We start from the raw sequence: 15,894 nt of genomic DNA, 5'->3' as shown, positions 1-15,894 counted from the left end.
TCTCTGTGTCTTCTGCGCCATTCTGCTTTGACTTGTTCTTATTTTTCTTATTCTGCCATTTGGGCTTTTTCTGAGCTCCCTTCCCTAATCTAGCCAATGCTTCAATGGGTGTTTCTCCTCGCTGAAGATGAGTGATCAGCGTCTTCAGTACGTCGCCAGTCAGGAGGCTGTCATTCATTCGGTCTTTTTCCTTTCTCTCAGCCTCGCGTTTTTCGGCGGCTTCCTTGGCTCGGCGAATGTCTTTCTTGGAGACCCCATCAAGCCACGAATCGTAAACGGCATCTGGGTCGGCTGCCTTTCGAATGTAGTTCCCCTGGTCGTCAAATCGGCCTTCCTCCTGTTCGGAGCGCATATTGAAGGCATCCAGTAGCGGTGCGTGTTTTTTCTTTGCGCCGGCTCCCAACTCTTTGTCAATATCGGCTCCGACTGTAGCACGGTCTTCCTCTGCGACATCGCTTTCGCTTTCCTCGCCCTCCTCGTCGATCTCGTCGGCACCCTTGGAGAGATCTGCATGCAGGGTTCCACCACCTTTAGAGGATGCCTCTTGGCCCTCAATCTCGTCGTCTTGTAGAAAGCGCACAGATTTCTTATTCTTTCGTAGAGCTTCGTCGGCATCGATGTCTTCGGCTCCAAAATCCTCCTGTAGCTCCGCGAACATGTCGTCATCTTCAGCATCGTGCTTTTGTCGCTGTTGTTTGGCCTTGGCTTCTATCCGCGCGTCAAACCCTTCGTTGTCGCTGTCCGAATCATAACCGTCGAGGTTGACCGCTTTGCGCCGCACTTGTTGGCCGCGACGTCCGATTTCGTCTGCGTCTAAGACTGCATCTTCCTCAAGCGCATCAGGAGCAAGAGCAGACGGGTTTCGAAGATCAAAGCGAGGCTTCTTGGACGGTCCGTTCGCGTCGTCCTCTTCGTGGTGATGAGTGCGGGTGAAGTCTTCACCCGCCCGCTTGGGGCGCGGTTGAGAGGCGGACATAAATAGATTTTGTAGGAGATCGAAATGGAGTTAATAAAACAAAGCGGACTCTCGTGGACGAAAAGAGAGCCCCGTAGCAAGCTTTGCGAATGCTTGGAAAGCTATTGCAGAGCGTGCCGGAAGTTTTGTCGCCTCTTGTTGTATGCGGTCGGCTCGGAAAATCATCGCGGAGCTATTTGCGTCACTGGCGATAAGATCGCTTTATCGAACTAAGCTCACGACATTCACTCTTCTCAACGCCCGAGAGGTCGAGACCCCATCTCTACACCCAGGAAAAGCCTCTTACTGTTGATACACCCTACCTTCCCAAGTGCTCAGTCCAATCGGTCATTCAGGGACATTTCTCTCGCTTTCTCCCAACCACCTTAGCCGCGCTGCTCACCTGTCCCCATCATGGTGAGTTGACTGTGTCGCCATCCAAGCTCACCTCCATACTCACTGCGATAGTTTCGCGCCGGCTATTGGGACGATGATCCCATGGACGGTGTTTACAGCTCTTCCATGCTTCGACATGGCACGAACCGACGCTTCGACGAGTACTACCGATGCTACCCCGTTGCGATGATGCCTGGCCCAGAACGAGAGGGCGTCAACCACGGCGGCAAAGTCATCATGCCTCCCAGTGCCCTGGACAAATTGACGCGCCTGCATATCACATATCCTATGCTCTTCGAACTGCATAACGGGGCGCGGGAAAGAATGACCCATGCCGGAGTGCTGGAATTCATTGCAGAGGAGGGGAAAATATATCTGCCTTTTTGGGTAAGGCACATGACATATTGTGTTGCGCTCTTTGGTTGAGAGCTCTCGTTCTGACCTTCTGTAGCTCATGCAGACTCTCCTCCTCGAACCAGGGGATTTGGTCCAGGTGAAGTCGACCGACCTGCCCCCAGGCCAGTTCATCAAGTTGCAGGCCCAATCAACCTCGTTCCTGGACATCAGTGACCCCAAGGCCGTCCTGGAAAATGCGTTCCGCAATTTCTCCTGCCTAACCAAGGGAGACGTCTTCACCTTTGCCTACAACGATCAGGTCTACGAAATGGCTGTCCTGGAGACCAAGCCCTCCAACAACACCAACGCTGTCTCGGTCTTAGAAACAGACCTGGAGGTCGATTTTGCGCCCCCGGTAGGATACGAAGAACCCCAGCGGCAGAGCGGCACCAGCACTCCCCGAAGCGGCGTGAGTGGGAAACTCCCGTCCGGCGGTCTGCTCCACCCCCACGGAACGATGGCTCAGTCCATCAACTATGCGGCCATCGCCCCCGAGTCGACCGACGCCGCTACCGGCGCGCGCGCCGTGTCGTCGAACTTCCTCAGTGGAGGTCATCGCCTGAATGCCAAGAAGGGCAGCAAAACTCCGACACCAAAGGCTTCCACGCCCACGCCGGGGACGACGAATCCCCAGCATCCTCCTCCTGTCCGCAGAACGAATGGGCCTCAGCCGCTCCGCCTGCCGCCGAATCAACTATTCCTTGGATATGCAATCAAGCCTGTGAAGAAACGCGACGAAAGCGGCAATGTCGTTGAGGACAAGCCGCGTTTCCAGGGAGCGGGCCAGACATTACGAGGGAAGAAGAAGGACACGGGGACTTCGACGCCTACGTGAGGAGGTTGAAATGGCTTGGACACTTTGCGTAGACGTTGGCCTTGTATTGACAGGATCTATTTCGGCTCAAGACAGAATGGCAATCAGAACATGTTGTGCAAACCTCTTGTTAGCAAGCAGTGTAGTATATCGCTTCGGTTATACTCCAGATCCATTTGTGGGGAAGAGCAGGATACTACATCTGCCGAGTCGGAGAATTCACAAGGCGGATCATTGCCGAGGCGATCAGGGGCACCAACGGCTCCTCGGGTCCCCAAGCCGTTAGACTAGTCATATTGGGCATATCAACACTGGCACTTTTCCTCGACAATCCTCGCCTGCACATTATCCCAGCCAGCAGAATCGCTACAGAGTACCTACACCCCCCATCCACCTGGAACCGAACCCATGGGATCCGAATCCAAGCCCGACAACCCCCTGGCACCATTCGCCAAACTAGGCCCCTCCATCTACATCCAAGAGCCAACAGAATCCGCAGACGACAACAAAAATGCACCCCCGTACGCGCCAACAATCGTATTGGCATTCTGGATGAACGCGCCGGCGCGCGCCCTGGCCAAATACGTCATCGAGTACCGACGTCTAGCGCCGCGCACGCGCATCATCTTCATCCGCAGCTCGTCGCACGACTTCCTCGTGCGCTTCACGAAGCGCGCCCAGCACGCGCGCGTGGCCCCAGCCGTGGCAGCCCTCCGCGCCAGCGCCGCCCCGGTCTTCGTGCACATGTTCTCGAACGGCGGCGTGTTCTCAGCCGTCAACGTGCTCGAGGCGTACCGCGCGGCGACGGGGCAGCCGCTGCGCGTCTCGGCGATGGTGTTTGACAGTGCGCCGGGGGTTGCGACGCTGCCTGCGGCTGTCAAGGCGATGGCGTTTGTGCTGCCGCGCGCGCGGGTCCTGCGTGTTTTGGGTAAGGTCGTGCTGTGGGTTGTGTTTGCGCTGGGGGAGATGCTGAGGCGGATGCTGCGCGTGCCGCATGCGGTGCATGTTGCGCGCAGGGCAATTAATGATCGCGGGTTGGTGCGTGGTGTCGGTGAGGGAGAGGGGGGTAAGCCGCGGAGGTGCTATGTGTATTCGGATGCGGATGAGCTGGTGCATTGGAGGGATGTGGAGAGGCATGCGGGGGATGCGGAGGCGAAGGGGTGGGTGGTGCAGCGGGAGAAGTTTCTGGGCTCGCCGCATGTGGCTCATATGAAGGCTGATCCGGAGAGGTATTGGGGGGTTGTGAGCAGGTATCTGATGCTGCCGGGGGTGGAGTGATTGCTTCCTTGTGAGGACGCTTTGCAGGATGGTTCGAGTCTGGCACCTTGGGATATTGGATACACTGCGGATAGAGGTGTTATGGGCCGCCTTTGCTTTGTGATGCTTGTTTGATTTTGTATTACGGACAGTCTTGGTTTCTAGACCTGGTATATACTACCTAAGGTACTTCCCAGCTGTTGCTAGACATGGGCGGTACGGAGAGACAGAAGATACCACTATCAAGATCTCATTCCCACCTACTCCGTACATTCAAGCGTTTCTAGTATATACCAGAATCCTTTTACATTTCTACGCAGCTCTACGAGTGCAAGAATATCCCAGAGAACAAAGGAGAATGCAGTCTTTCAACGCAATATCAACATCCATAAGAAACCGAATCACCGTGCGCTATGCATGCAATATGTACACCATAAGGCAAATCCAACGCCTTGCACATAACACTTTTCTTCTCGTCATGAGAACCTAAGTACGCTTCTCGCCAACACCAGCAGAATCACCGTCCCTTCATCTCAGGGAACTCGTCCTCGAGCTTCAACCTAGCCGTAACATTCATACTCATCAGCTCCTGGATGAGGAGCTTGGCGGCGTACGGGATAACCATCTTCACGACGCTGCGCGAGGACTTGCATCGCTGGCACCAGTTCAGATAGCCCATAAAGCCGCACTTCTCGCACACGTCGATCTCGTGGCGATCAGACGAGATCATCAGGCGCTCGAGAAGGAGCTGACTAGTTCCGTATGCAATCAGACAATCGCGCTCCATCTCACCAAGACGGAGACCACCGTCGCGGGAACGACCTTCGGTCGGTTGGCGGGTGAGGATGGCACGCGGTCCGCGGGCTCGAGAGTGCATCTTGTCTTGGACCATGTGCTTCAGTTTCTGGTAGTAGATGGGACCGGTGAAGACGTAGAATGGGAGGGCTTCGCCGGTGATTCCAGAGGTAAGATAGTCTTTACCGCCGTAGCTAAAACCCTTGTCGATCAGAATCTGTGACATCTCCTCCACAGGGCTGCCGCCGAAGCAAGTGCCATAGCCGTGTTGACCTGAGAGGACACCAGCCTTTCCGGCCACAAGCTCCAGCATCTTTCCGACCGTCATTCGAGAGGGGAAACCGTGGGGGTTCATGATAATATCCGGGTTGATACCTTGGTCGGTAAACGGCATATCAGCCTGGTCAGCGATGATACCTACGACACCCTTCTGTCCGTGACGCGAGGAGAACTTGTCGCCAACTTCTGGTCGGCGGGTTTGGCGGGTCAGCACCTTGACCAGCTGGTTCTCGTTTTCTGTTACCGACAACAAAACTTGGTCGATGTAGGCCGGGTCAGGGAGCTTGTAGGTCATCGGTGTGGGCATGTAATTGATTGGCCGATTCGGATCGGGACCTCCTATTCCAAACGAGTTGGCCTGGTCAGGCGTAGACTTGTTGATGTAGACTTCACCCGCGTTGACCTGCTCTCCCACCGCAGCTAACCCGTCGCTTTCGAGAAGCGCGTGCTTTCTTATAGGCGCATCGTTTTCGTAAGAAGGAGGAGTCAGCATGTCCTTCGTGCCGTTGGAATAACTCTTGAGGTTGGTAACGTATTTGCGGAACACCTGGCATCGTCCGAATCCACGGTCAACGGAACCCTTGTTCAAAACCAGAGCATCCTCAATATCGTAACCGGAGTAACTCATCACAGCAACGATCGCATTCTGTCCCGCAGGAAGTTGGTCGTATTTGGTCAGTTCAATGGTTCGGGATTTGACCATGGGTTTCTGCGGGTACACCATGAGATAGAGAATAGAATCAATGCGAAGGAATTGATTCGAGGCAATTGCACCAATAGCTTGTTTACCCATAGCACACTGGTAAGTGTTACGAGGCGATTGGTTGTGGTGTGGGTAAGGAATGAGGCCAGCGACAGCTCCAAGGATCGTAAAAGGTTCGATCTCCAGATGAGTCGTGGTTTCACTGATGTCTTTCTCGTAAATCGCAATCAACGAGTCGTTTTCTTCATTAACATCAAGGTATTCCACCAAACCCTGGGCGAGGAAGTCATCGAATTGCATAGTTCCCTCACGCAACTTTTCGAGATGGTGTGTTTGGACCGTGGACTTTCCATTCTCGACGACGATGAGCGGTCTACAGATGCGACCGTCATCTGTAGCGACGTGCACCGCATGTTGGTGATGGTTGATGTAGATACTGACAAACTCAGAGATTCTTCCCATCCGACGTAATCTGCGGAACGCATTCAGGAAATACTTCGGACGGCGGGTGAGGGCTGTCGGCGTTCCGTTAATCGAGATTGTGTAGCATCCAGGCCCATAGAGTTCTTTCCCTCCAAGAGTCTGGATATCCTCAGCTCCCAGCATAAAGATCAGATTCCTTATGGGGCCCTCCTCGTCATTGGTTGTGATATGTGTCATAAGCGCCAAGTTCTTCACGAGACCACATGCTTCACCTTCGGGAGTATCTGCTGGGCAAAGCATGCCAAACTGCGACGGCTGCAGAGCTCTTGGACCGCTGACCTTTCGAGTCTTCTCGAACTGACTGCTGATACGCGTCATCATACCCAGCGCGGCGATATAACTCAGACGACTGAGCACATGAGTGACACCTGCACGTTCCATGCGGAAACGTTTCAAGCTCCAGTTACCTGTCGAGATGGCCCGATTCATGCCCTGCGTGATGTGATTCGTATGCATACTCATGACACTCCAGGCATCGAAGGCTTCCGCTCTGTTGCGCTTGTTCAGAACCTTGTCGACGTTCATTTTGATATCGAAGCAGAATTTCTTGAAAAGATCCTCAAAAAGCAGAGCCAAAAGTTGACCCGCCAATTCCAATCGTTTGTTTCCAAGATAATCACGGTCATCCACAAGCGTAGGGTCGTTCTTCGCCATCAAGACACGACGAGCCATGTGGGCCACATAGATGGCCTTTGGACGGAAGTTCATGTTCTTGACTTCAATGTGCGAAATGATAACGGAGGCAATAGCTTCAATGGCCTCTTGCACGTGGGTTCGGCGGTAGGATGCCTGTTTCCGGTTGATCTTGATGCGAGCACCAATCCAATCCAGAGCTTGCTGTTGTGTGTAGATGCCCAAGTTGATGGCCTCTTCGAAGTTGATCGCAAAGTCTTCTTGGTAAACCTTGTCCACGCCGGCAACGAGAAGCAACATTTCTTTGTCGGTGTTGATGCCCATTGCCTTGAGCAGAATGACGATGGGAATATCCTCGTTGAGAACGTTGTGCTTCACGTAGAGCTTGTCCTTCTTGAGAACGATGTAACTCTTCGATTTACGCTCGTTCGACGAACTAATCATGCGTTAGGGGGACGTTGCACAGACTTGCTTAGGAACGCTTCTTACCTAGTAACAGAAGCCTGGACGATTTCCTTCTTGGGGTCCGTCTCCACGATAATTCTGTTCTTGCTCAACTGTTCCTGAACAAGAATAACCTTTTCCGTTCCATTGACGATGAAGTAACCACCGGGGTCGAGAGGACACTCGTTCAGCACGGTCATTTCCGCAGGACTCTTGTTGGCCAAGACACACTTGGAACTGCGCAACATGACGGGCATCCGGCCAATAGCGTAACCTCTCTTCCTCACCCGTTGACGACCACGCACGTAGTCAAAGTCGACTTGTATGGGGGCAGCATAAGTCGTGTCACGCAGTCGACATTCCTGCGGCGTGACTGTCGATCCGGTAAAGGCCGGGCCCGCATCCTGCGACTCGTCCGCGCGTCGGGGCGCACCCAGGTAAATATCGGTGAATTTGATGTAGAAGTTGTGGTCGACATCGCTGCGGATGATAGAGCTTGACTCCACAATTTTCTTCAGCTGCACTTCGACGAGGTAGTTGTATGAGTCAATGTGCTGCTTCACCAATCCTTTCACCTTCAGAAACGCTGGCAACAGATTCCATTTATCCTTCGCCGTGTTGATCGGGTCGGTCAGAGATTTGTTGTAGTAGAACGGCTCGAGAAGGGCGTCGAAAGGATCGCGGTGGCGGTAGGTAGGGTGGCTATGGTCCTCCTCTACGGCTTCATCTTGTTCTTCAGGACCGGCGGTAGGCTGGGCGGCCGATGGGGGAGGCTTCGACACGGACGGGCGCTTGCCCTTTGGACCATCCGTGGGAGCGGCTTTGGAAGCGGCCTGAGTTTGTGTGAGCAGACGTAGAAATAAAGGTGCGGAGATGGTTTTCGCATACCTCTGACTGCACAGATCGCGCGCCGGCCGCCGACGGCAGCGGCCTCCTACGAGGAGGCATTACTTGCGGAAAAGGTGAATTTGAGAGTGCGGAGACACCAGAAAATTATCAAATCAGTTGCGCATGGAGAGAGGGAATATCATGATAGAGTAATTCGCAGTGGACAATTTCTTCATCGTTATCGGCGAGGGGAAAGATCCGAATTAAGATTAATTTCTCTTTCGCCGAGGGGCGGTTTATGTAAGCGCCCTAGCTGTCCCAAAGAGGTTAGTCTAATGCCAAGATTACCAATGCTGTTTCTCCCAATAGCGTTAGCGGCGAATTTTTATCTATGACTTGAGGCATGTTTATATGCATTGAATCTACCTCGACTAGCTGCTTGGTGGTAGAAGCCATCTTAGGCTTCGACCGGCGTGCATCTAAGAGCTGTGCTTGGTCAAAGGCCGGAACACCTTCATAAGCGACTGCGACCCCAAAGATCTGGACTTGAAAGCCTCTTCGATCTCATCTAGAGATCGACCCTTTGTCTCTGGCATGAAGATCGCACAAATGAACGCGGTGATCAATGTGCATCCGCCGAAAAGGAAATATGCGCCGAAGCTACTCTTGGACAACAGGATCGGCGTAGTGAGTGCCACCAGAAAGTTGGCGGCCCAGTTGCTTCCATGCGCGAGACTCGTCGCCGATGCTCGGGTACGCTGGGGCTGAATCTCTGCCGCATATATCTTGATGCCAACGGCCCAGCTGAGTGAATAAATCACCGCAAAAATGTATATGGCAACGATCACGACCCAGCGCCCAGCTCCAGTTGATGCATGAACTACGTTTCCTGCATATAATGCCCCCATCAAGAACATGATGACACTGATCCCGATTCCTCCATAGATGATACTGCGGCGACGACCCCACTTATCTGCCCAGATGAGGGCTGGGATCGTGACGATGAAGATGACAATGGCTGAAACACCCGATGCAAAGAAGCTGGAGTCAGAAGAAGCAAGCCCAGCCTGTTCGAACAGCATCGGGGCATACTATGAGCGGAGTCAGTAAGGGGTGTGTAGTGACGATTAGAGGAACATCCGGCAACTTACATAGAGGACCCCGTCGATTCCACTTAGCTGCTGCATCCCCATCAAGAACACTGCAAGGGCAGTGCGAGAGCGAACGTCCTTCGAAAATATATCCAACAGCTTGTCTTTGATCGCTTTCATCCGCTCCTTGGTGGCAGGCGCCGTCTGGGTCACGCTCGGGATGCTGATGACCTCCCGGGAGACTTGGATCTCGAGCGGCGTACCTCGGTCCTGCTCAATTTCTACCTTCTCTCTTTCGGCTGGACTGACGCCTAGGAGATCCCAGGTTCTAGCTGCTTCTGCTTGACGTCCGTGGAGTGTCAGCCATCTCGGGGACGGGACAAGCCATAGCAGGGCGGCGGTAGAGAAAAGGACCGAAAGGCAGGCCAGGATGAGGAATGGGGTACGCCACGAGAATGAAGACTCGATGCGAGCTGTTCCATAGCAGGTGAAAAATCCAATGACCAATCCCAACGTGATCAGCAACTGCGGGCCGGTAGTCAAAGCCCCTCGGACTTTAGGCGGAGAAATTTCACAGATATACCTTCTTGAAGTTAGATATCAATACGAAGAAACATGGAGCGATGGTGACTTACACTACCAGAGTACCAAGGTAGAGACCCTCTCCAATACCTTCGATGACTCGGCCTATGACGAACATCGCGATGTGGACAGCTGCAGCTTCCAGAGCGGCTCCGATGCCGAAGATCAAAGCTCCAATGCTAATGCCCTTGGGCCTCCCGAGCTTATCTGCTAGGAACCCAGCAAAGAAAGACGAAATCGCGGCGGGAATGAGGATAGAAGACACTAGGAGCCCATGGACCGTCGCGGACTGGCTGCCAAACTGTTCGGTGAAGCTCTTCATGACGGTAACGGGCCCAATAATGCCGGTGTCCATGCTGATATTGGCACATCAGTCTATTGCTTCACGAGTAGATTCTCATCGATAGCGAGCCTTACCCGAAAAGAAGCCCGCCAGCGGAGCATAGCATACTGGCGGCAACATATCGGGGAGGTCTTGCGATAAGCTTCATGTTTCCTGCTGGTTCGCTAGGTTCAGCGCTGCAAGTTGTTTAGTTGAAAGTGTGTGTCCCCCTATATATTATAGTAGAGGGGGTTTTAAATCGGCATGTAGGGGATTTGGTAGGAAAAGAAATGTCCCTAAGAAAAATTGTTCAAAGACGGGCATAGTGAGATCCATGGGACCCTGCTGATAACATGAAAGACCCACCCCCACCATGATGATTTTTCCGTGTTGGGGAAGAAGGATTAGCCATCGATACCTACAACCTATCACCGCAAGATTCATGGTGTACTTCCAACGCTAGGTAGCGTCTCCAATGTAACCACAGGAACAGGGGATGCGACTCCCGACGTGTACTGATTGCAGCCTTCTTACTCGAAAGAAAATGTCAACGAAAGAGAAATGCGGGGTTGCATCCTCCTATCTCAAGTGGACTGAAGGGTTGGAAATCCTGTTAGCATCATAAGCATGGATAGGTAGGCAGAAGTGTAGAGCTCATTGCCTGTATTAAACCCTACTGAGTATATATAATCGTGGAACAAGATTCTAGGGGACAATATAAAACAATGAACATTAACCACAAATCGGCAAAATGACATTCCTTTCTTCAAGTAAGTGTTGCATTTCTGCTATAACAACTTGCTCATTTGCTGGCCATGAACAATTGTATATACTCACTTATCTTACCTTGCGGTGGTGCACAAACTGGGATGACATTAGATGGATAAGAAAGCACTTGTAAAGAATTCCCTCAAACGGTCATGATTTCCCATGCCTGTGGTGGCTGATGATGGCTTTGAGATGTGACAACAAAAGGAAATATGCCTTATCGCCAACTAATTTTGATTCGACCACCACTATGGTTATTGACACCCTTCCTGTATTCTGATATCGTGGCATTCTTGTATTGCTCTTCCATAGGCCAACGCTGCTGGTGACCTGTAAAGGGATCTCAGAGTACATTAGAAACCAGCATTGGGCTCCTAGACGGTTATATAGAACAAGATGATATCATACGGCTATCTCGTATATGCAGACCTCGAAAATATATGACACTCCAGATGTTGTGGCCTATACTCAGTTCTTGAAGAGAAATAAAGCTATTTTCAAGGCTCTCATCTCGTGTACTATGATTGATACATCAATCAGCGGTCTTTATGGCTATAGATAAAGCCTCGTTGGTTGGGAAACTCGTCCTCCTATTATCCTGTCGGACGTTGTAGATGCAGGAAATATCTGATATATATCGCATTGCCATCTAGCAAGTACCTAGCAATACGTAGTCCACAAAACAGTTAGAATAGTACTTATAGAGACTAGGTCCATTGGTTATAGAAAGGTTCTGCCGCAAGATCATGTAGCGATCGTGCCCTCACTTGATAACGTGGACATCGGCAAAGGCACCGAGACTTCTCAAGCATGCAGGCTAGACTCTCCAGGAGTTGTAGGTGGGCGCGTAGAACTGACCCATGCCAGCGCGAACAGAACACGTGAGAGGATGAGTTGTCCAGTCCAGTCTGCCTTGTCAACATATGATTGACTACCTGTCTTCTGGTAGAGACGCCAGTGGGGGACTCAGGGGTTGAGTGGACATTAGGTACCAAGCAGTGGACAGTCCAAGCCAAACCCTCACATAGAGCTAAACTAGAGTATGCATACACTGCGAAGTGAGGTTATGCGCAAGTCTCAATGGAAGCTGGTTGGTTAGTGACTGTGACCGACACTTCATACCTAGGTAGAAAGTTTCGGCTCCTACACCCGATCCACATCAGTGACCTGATTATCTCGAGATAATCTAGAAGAATGGCCGAGACCCTCACTTTGCGGGGTTGGGCGACAAGCCTGGACATGTCATTCCCATGGAGCTGAATATGGACATGTTATGGATATGATACCGGAAGTCAAGAACAGGGATAGCAATCGAAGAATTTGTACTCCGTACAGTCCAAGTAATATAAATCCCAGGCACGTCCTTCACGAGCCTACGTCGGGAAGAAACCCCCAGAGAGCGGATTTCCAAACAAGGATGTGGGGAGTGTAAGGAGGTCAGTGGCGGTGGGTTTCGTTGACCGCAAGTTTGACGTCCATTGCCACCTGGCATTCGAGAGTGCTTCTCCGCCGCAGAGAAAATTCTATCCCACAAAACGAGTAGATCGAGGCGACAAGCGGCGGATCAGCCGATTCCGTCGTGTGAAATCACCATGTGGAACTCGGGTCCATTTCTGAGACAGAAATGATGCGATACTAGTGTGTCGCAGAGCAGATCACGTGTTTGTTCGAGAAGCGGGATTGGATGGATTGGCAGTTTTCAGAGTTGTGGGAATATCGAGAAACGCTAGGTCAAATCGCAATCCGCAGACGGCCGGACTGCTTCACGTTGCGTGTGTCCGCCTGTCTGGCAGCCGGGGTTGACATCAGCCGATCGGTGCGGCGATGAGGAGAGTTGAGTCAATTCGCCGAGGCGTGGAGATGAATGAGTAACGTTGGGGACGCATTCCGTTATTGTCATGATTTCTGACGAGTCGACTTTGGGTGCGATTGGGGAATGGCGGTTCCTGTAGCGAATTGCCGATCACCTTGCCTTGCCATGGTGGACCGTGCAGTAGCAGCAGAAAAGATGGGGTTGATGCACGCCGCTATCGGGCATGAAAGTAGAAGAAACCCACAGGCTGTTCAGCGTCCGAGTGACGATCGTGATGTAATGAAATGCGCGAGGATTGAGAGCGTCCTGAATGATGAGCATCGAGGGATGGTTATGTATCCCCCAAGACGCCGATTCTCTCTGTCCTTTGCTTCTTCGGCCTCTTTTTTCCAATTCCAGCAATCCGAGATCTGCGCTTATCTGTCTGACGACATTCCTCGGTGGCAAGGAATGTGAGATCGCACATGAACGGCATGACAGTGAGGGGGAATTAGTCAGGTGGGTGACTGGAGATCAATGAGGCAGGAAAGCACTGCTGTTGGTCGAGTTTAAGAAAATCGTCAGCAGTACCTTAGCCTTAGCTGTTAATTTATGCTGATGGGCCCAACAAGCCCGCAGCAAAGTGGCCTCCGATGATTGGATTGGGTCTGCGTCGTGTCCTCGATGAAGAAGAGACCATCGTCAGGTACCCAACTAGTGACGAGCTAATACGGAGGGATCCGCGGGGTCTGTAGGTGAGACCGTGAGAGGTAGTGAGATCCGTCCGCGCCTAGAGGCTGGGTCGATGCTATTCAGCTTTTTTTCTTTTTCGCGAGCCAGACAGGTTCAATAATGGAAGTTGGAACTTTATGGGCGACTGAGTTAGCCCCAGATTGCCCATTTGGGTCAGCTGTATGCAATCCGATCAAGTCTTCGACCGAACACAGTCCGTTCTTCTCGAATGACCAACCTACGCACGCCGGTCCGATTGGAGCGTGGTCCCTCCAGATTAGTGCCTATCGTGATGATGAAGATCAGTCAATCACAGTCGGGATGGTACTCCGCACGGCGGGGGCTGATAATAATAGGTAATCGGTAGGGGCGACAGAAGAGGGGACAAACGGCGAGGCCTCAGGGGCGAGTGGAAGCGATGGATGGATGAGGAGGGATCAACGCGCCCGTTGGTCTGGGTCTTTCATCTCCCTTTGGAGGATGATACACACCGCTTCTCCTTCCCCAGCCAATTAAAGGGGATGGCACCAGTATTGGGGGGCGAATGTGAACCCGATACGTTTCGTTTCGTTTCGTTTCTTGGGATAAGCAGCGACATCGACTAAGAGGTTCTAGGAAAGTCGTGAGATCCGCTGGGCATCGTGGTACTTGGCATCTGTCCCTTATAGGGACTCCGTACATGTCCGCATCGATAACTACCTGGTACATACTATGTACAGTATAGTTGACTCCAACTCAATAATCGGTCGAGATTGTCTCCACGAAGGAACCACGCTGAGTTGACTGATCCATGGAACCTCCCTGACCGCCGTCAAGCTTCCCCATCGATGGTTCAGACCGGCCAGCCACCGCGACCTGGCGATTTCAGAGAAACCCTCCCACGGAACAACTCCGTCGCGAACCATTCTTTGTGGAAGCGCGTGGCAATCCGTCAATATAAACTCGGCGGTACCATTGATCAATCACAGATACCCGTCCCTCATGCTTGGTAATGGGATCACATATAGAGAAATATTATACCAAGTACTCTTAACACATAAATCATCCTACCAAGACTAAGCAATGTTATTCGCGATAGTGTTGGGACTATGACCTGCACTGCAGCCGCCATTAGCTCCAGAAAATCTTACTCGCTCATAATCAGACCTAATTGTATCAATTTAGGGGCGCGGACTAGTTAGGACTCGGTAAGACGGAGATGGTGTCTGGCGCTATGCCAATGGCCCAGGTACTACTACTGGTCGTGCGGTGGCTAGGGCTTGGATTCGCCGTCACATCTTCCAGCCCGCAGTCTCCACTAGGGTGCAGAAACACACTTGCAGAGCCCACGCTTCTCGACCAACACACCCCAAGCTTGGTGCAGGGAACACCCCCTTGCACCATTCTCCAGCAGGGGAGGGGAGATAATTCCCCCCGAAGCATGCTCCAATGACCCCCATTTTTGGAATTGTCATAGGGCCAAAGAGGAGATTCTGTACGCCTCCTTTTCGGAGGGCGAGAGCTCGAGCGTCTCCCAGGTGACTGATTGATTGGAATTGTGACAACAAAGCCCGTCAGTCTGAATGGACGAGGGATGGTTCCGATGCAGATGGCATGATGCAGCAACCCCCAGTGTGTCCGACGACTCTCCTCATGAGGCCAGTAGATCGGTAGGGGAGCTCCAGGATCTAGATCGCGAAGAGAACGGTTCCGTGTCGCAAGCAAGCTGCTGCCACTCCATCCCCAACCACAGCGTCGTGCAGTCGCATTGACTTTTGGCAAGGTCGAACTGTCCAAGCTCCCAATCACAAGCCATGGCGGAGAGATTGAGTCGTGATCCGTCCAAAAATCAATGATCGACCCGCGAGGGTTGTCATCAAAAGACAGCTCACCAGCGTTGATTAGGGTCTGACCGTGAGAGGCAGCATGGGGTAATTTCTGGGGGGTCCAGGAGATTTCTTTGATTTATTTATGTATCAATATTTTCCTATTATTATTTTTCTTTTCGGATTAATCAAACAAAGAGAGCACGGGAAGCATCGAGCAGATGATCGGTGTAGGAAGCGTGTGTTGTACCTGCGGACGAACTAAGGTCACCGTCACACTTGGGGAGTATACACGAACCACCGCAGAGATGCGATTGAACGTAGGCGAGAGGGGGGGAATCCACCGAAAATCCCAGGGGAAAATACTATGAGATGCGATAACAGGAAAAGCAGTTGGGAAAAGGAATTTAAATAGACGATATTAACAGCTTACCAACCTAGGGAACCTTAGCACCCTACTGGTAATACGACGGACTCCTAATTCTGCCTGAGGTTCTCCCCAGCCGCCGCCGCCTCATCTTTCTTTCTTTTCCCCTCTTCGCCTCTTTCTCCCATCGGCGCGTTCCACTCTTCTTTTCCCCTTCCCCTCCTCTCTCTCCTCTCTCCCTTCCCTCTTCCCCCCCTCTCTCTCTCTCTCTCTCTTCCCTCCGATTCTCTATCCCTCGCTGTACAACATCCATATTCCGCCTCTCTTTAATTGTTATTGTTCACTCGTTCCTATCCCTATCGGGGCTTTCCCCCGGAGCTCAAATCCGCTTCACCGTTGCTTGGTATGTCCCCTCGCCCAAACTTCCCCCCAAGTGTGATTCAACAACCTCT

General features: G+C 52.1%; 5 protein-coding genes across 5 annotated transcripts; 2 read left to right on the top strand and 3 right to left on the bottom strand.

The window, feature by feature from the left end:
- Positions 1-47: 47 nt before the first annotated feature.
- On the bottom strand, positions 48-976 carry ATEG_04848 (uncharacterized protein; the record flags this gene model as incomplete). The annotated part of the gene is made up of 2 exons (XM_001214026.1): positions 48-89; positions 152-976. The coding sequence occupies 2 exons, from the start codon at positions 974-976 to the stop codon at positions 48-50; spliced, it is 867 nt and encodes a 288-aa protein (XP_001214026.1).
- A 393-nt stretch (positions 977-1,369) lies between these two features.
- Positions 1,370-2,582, top strand: ATEG_04847 (polyubiquitin-binding protein UFD1; the record flags this gene model as incomplete). Its single annotated transcript, XM_001214025.1, has 3 exons — positions 1,370-1,372; positions 1,424-1,738; positions 1,803-2,582. 3 exons carry the CDS (start codon positions 1,370-1,372, stop codon positions 2,580-2,582), a joined length of 1,098 nt encoding a protein of 365 aa, XP_001214025.1.
- A 531-nt stretch (positions 2,583-3,113) lies between these two features.
- ATEG_04846 (uncharacterized protein) lies at positions 3,114-3,807 on the top strand (the record flags this gene model as incomplete). Its single annotated transcript, XM_001214024.1, has 2 exons — positions 3,114-3,721; positions 3,789-3,807. 2 exons carry the CDS (start codon positions 3,114-3,116, stop codon positions 3,805-3,807), a joined length of 627 nt encoding a protein of 208 aa, XP_001214024.1.
- A 528-nt stretch (positions 3,808-4,335) lies between these two features.
- ATEG_04845 (DNA-directed RNA polymerase III core subunit RET1) lies at positions 4,336-8,103 on the bottom strand (the record flags this gene model as incomplete). Its single annotated transcript, XM_001214023.1, has 3 exons — positions 4,336-7,147; positions 7,201-7,988; positions 8,044-8,103. The coding sequence occupies 3 exons, from the start codon at positions 8,101-8,103 to the stop codon at positions 4,336-4,338; spliced, it is 3,660 nt and encodes a 1,219-aa protein (XP_001214023.1).
- Positions 8,104-8,462: 359 nt separating this feature from the next.
- On the bottom strand, positions 8,463-10,011 carry ATEG_04844 (putative MFS sugar transporter; the record flags this gene model as incomplete). Its single annotated transcript, XM_001214022.1, has 3 exons — positions 8,463-9,074; positions 9,135-9,657; positions 9,710-10,011. 3 exons carry the CDS (start codon positions 10,009-10,011, stop codon positions 8,463-8,465), a joined length of 1,437 nt encoding a protein of 478 aa, XP_001214022.1.
- Between the last annotated feature and the right edge of the window lie 5,883 nt (positions 10,012-15,894).

Source organism: Aspergillus terreus, genomic scaffold, assembly GCF_000149615.1.
Source record: "Aspergillus terreus NIH2624 scaffold_6 genomic scaffold, whole genome shotgun sequence".
Lineage (NCBI taxonomy): Eukaryota > Fungi > Ascomycota > Eurotiomycetes > Eurotiales > Aspergillaceae > Aspergillus > Aspergillus terreus.
This window is presented reverse-complemented; position numbering and strand designations above follow the sequence as displayed.